A 2,182-nucleotide genomic window follows, 5' to 3' on the forward strand; every position below is an offset into this window, starting at 1 on the left:
ATTAAACCGAGCCAGCAGCTCTTTCGTAAACTTACAGCAATTAGAGTCGCAAGCGATTTACACTCGTTTCTTTAAGGTGTAAATTGCCACTTAGTGCTCAGTAAGTCAACATTTGAGCTCCTAAAGGATTATTTTTAGCCAGCGCGAAAAGCGGGTCGAATAATGGAAAATAACCAGCTGAATTTAATTTGTGCCATTAAAAGGACTCACCCAATCTCGGTCAAAATGTTTTAAGCAACATCGCGCACTACTTAAGCGTTTCCAAGTCTTTGCCGGAGTTTTGTTCCGAAACGAAAATGCAGGCTTTCTCGGCCGGCCTCGGCGTCTGAGAACTCGAGCCTGGGGGCGGGCGGGCACCCCGAACGCGCGCTGCCCGCTCCTCGCCATTTCTAACTTCGTCTCCCTCCCCCCAAGCCCCGGGGAGTGCCCAGAGAGCCACCAGCCCAGCCTGGGGGTCTCCGGGACCCTCTGCCGGACTCTGCCTTTCCGGTCGCTTTCTAGGAGGGAAGCCGAGGGGCTCCCCCGCCGCAGCGCCCTCTCGCGCGCTGAGTTTAGCAGAAAAGCTCCAAGCGCGCTGGATCTTCCCAGCCAGCGTGGGAGCAAAGTCAGCGGCGCCGATGCGGGTCCCACGGGGGCCTCCTAACGCGCTGCAGATGGTTTTCAAACTAACAACGCAGGGCACCCGAGAGCCCTGACTCCCGCGTGAGGGGCGAGCTTGTCAGGACCCCCAGACCGTGTAATTCGTTTTGTAGCCTAAGGTTTGCTTCTTTGGGTATTTTAAGTAAAAGGCTCTCCAGGCTCGCGCTGGAATCCCCGAGGCCTTTCCCCAATCCGGTCTCCCAGGACGTCGCCGAGGGCCCGCGGCAGCGCGCTGTGTCCTGCGGCCAGACGTGCGCCCTGTGGCCGGCAAGTGTCCGCGTGGGGAGCAGGGTCTCCGGCTCCACCCGACAGTCGCCCAGTCCTCCCGACCCCTCTACCAACCGCCACGAACGTCACGGGAAATAAACAAAAGCGCGACTCACATGGATGTACGAGCGCCTTAGGCTCGGGGCTTCCTCTCCCAAATTACAGGCTCCATGCCTCAGGTTAAGTGAGCTTTGGGGAGGGAGGGCAAATGATTACTGACTAAAGCTACTACGTAATAAAAAAAAATTGCCAGGTCTAAAGATGAGGCCGCTACAGGTAGTTTCTGAACCTCGTTTTGAAGCCCAAACAACTCGAATTTCAAGGACACTCTGATTCAGCTGGTCTGGCCAGGCCATCGGCTTGCTCACCTTCGCGGGGGAAACTGCCAGCTCCGGCACGTCCTTGTCTTCTAGTTTACACACAAACATCTGATCGCTCTTCCAATACATGGCACTGTTAGGGCTTCGTATCACATACCAACTCCGGAGGGTCAGAGGCTGTCCGTATCTGCCGATCTCCCCCCCTCCTCCGCCCCAATGCACTAATGGGAGCTGACACCGGGAGGGACGAGGGTGCTACAAGTGTGTCTTCGGCCAAACAGGCCACTGTGGCCGTGACCATTCTCTGACGGGCTCTCTTCTTCCCCAACTTCACTCAGGTCTGTCCTTTCAGGAAAAGAAAAAAAAAAAAGTTTTGTTTTCCAGAGGGTGGGACCTTACATAGAGGGAGGAGGTGTGGGGGAAAGTGTTTTCCTGGAGGAATAGCTTCACCTCCTTAAGGAAAGCCCGCCTTCTCTACATGTTAAGATTTTATCAGGACGGCCAACTTACTCCAGGTTTATTATTAAAGGGAAAAGAAAAAAAAATTGGGGATGGCCTGTTAACTTGACTTTTTAAAATGTCTGCTCTCTGCATTTGCCATGACTTTTAAATTCTCGCTCCCCAACCAAAACCTAAACAAAGATTCAGGTTACATCTCTTTCTGCAGCAAGCATGAGGGGAAGGGAGGTCTGGGTGACTTGAACGTTTTAGTCATCTCTTGAAACGCAGCTCTTCAGTCTAGCAGAGGAACCACTCGCTGGCAGCCTGGGGGCTGACTTATCTAGTGGTTCCTGCTCCCTTTGCGAAAAGTTTTCTCATTAAGATAAAGAAGGAACATCTGAGGAACACAAACGCTTATGATTTGCGACTAGATTTGAAATCAAGGCTGCAAGAAAGATAAAAGTACGTTGCTAATGAGCGTGGCCCTTTTTAACAATGAAAATACTTTGCAGCAT

General features: G+C 52.6%; 1 protein-coding gene across 2 annotated transcripts in view; it reads right to left on the bottom strand.

Moving 5' to 3' along the window:
* The window catches only part of LHX8 (LIM homeobox 8), a 23,528-nt gene extending 22,173 nt beyond the window's left edge, over positions 1–1,355 (bottom strand). Inside the window, exon 1 of one of the 2 annotated variants that reach the window (XM_023509858.1) lies at positions 1,275–1,355. In XM_023509858.1, coding sequence (XP_023365626.1) covers positions 1,275–1,355 — 81 coding nt within the window. Of the gene's footprint in view, positions 1–1,022; positions 1,090–1,274 lie in introns of those variants that run through there. The other variant, XM_003784222.2, reaches the window with a different exon arrangement.
* Positions 1,356–2,182: the final 827 nt, after the last annotated feature.

The sequence above is a fragment of the Otolemur garnettii genome, unplaced genomic scaffold (assembly GCF_000181295.1).
Source record: "Otolemur garnettii isolate 467f Iridium unplaced genomic scaffold, OtoGar3 scaffold00010, whole genome shotgun sequence".
NCBI lineage: Eukaryota > Metazoa > Chordata > Mammalia > Primates > Galagidae > Otolemur > Otolemur garnettii.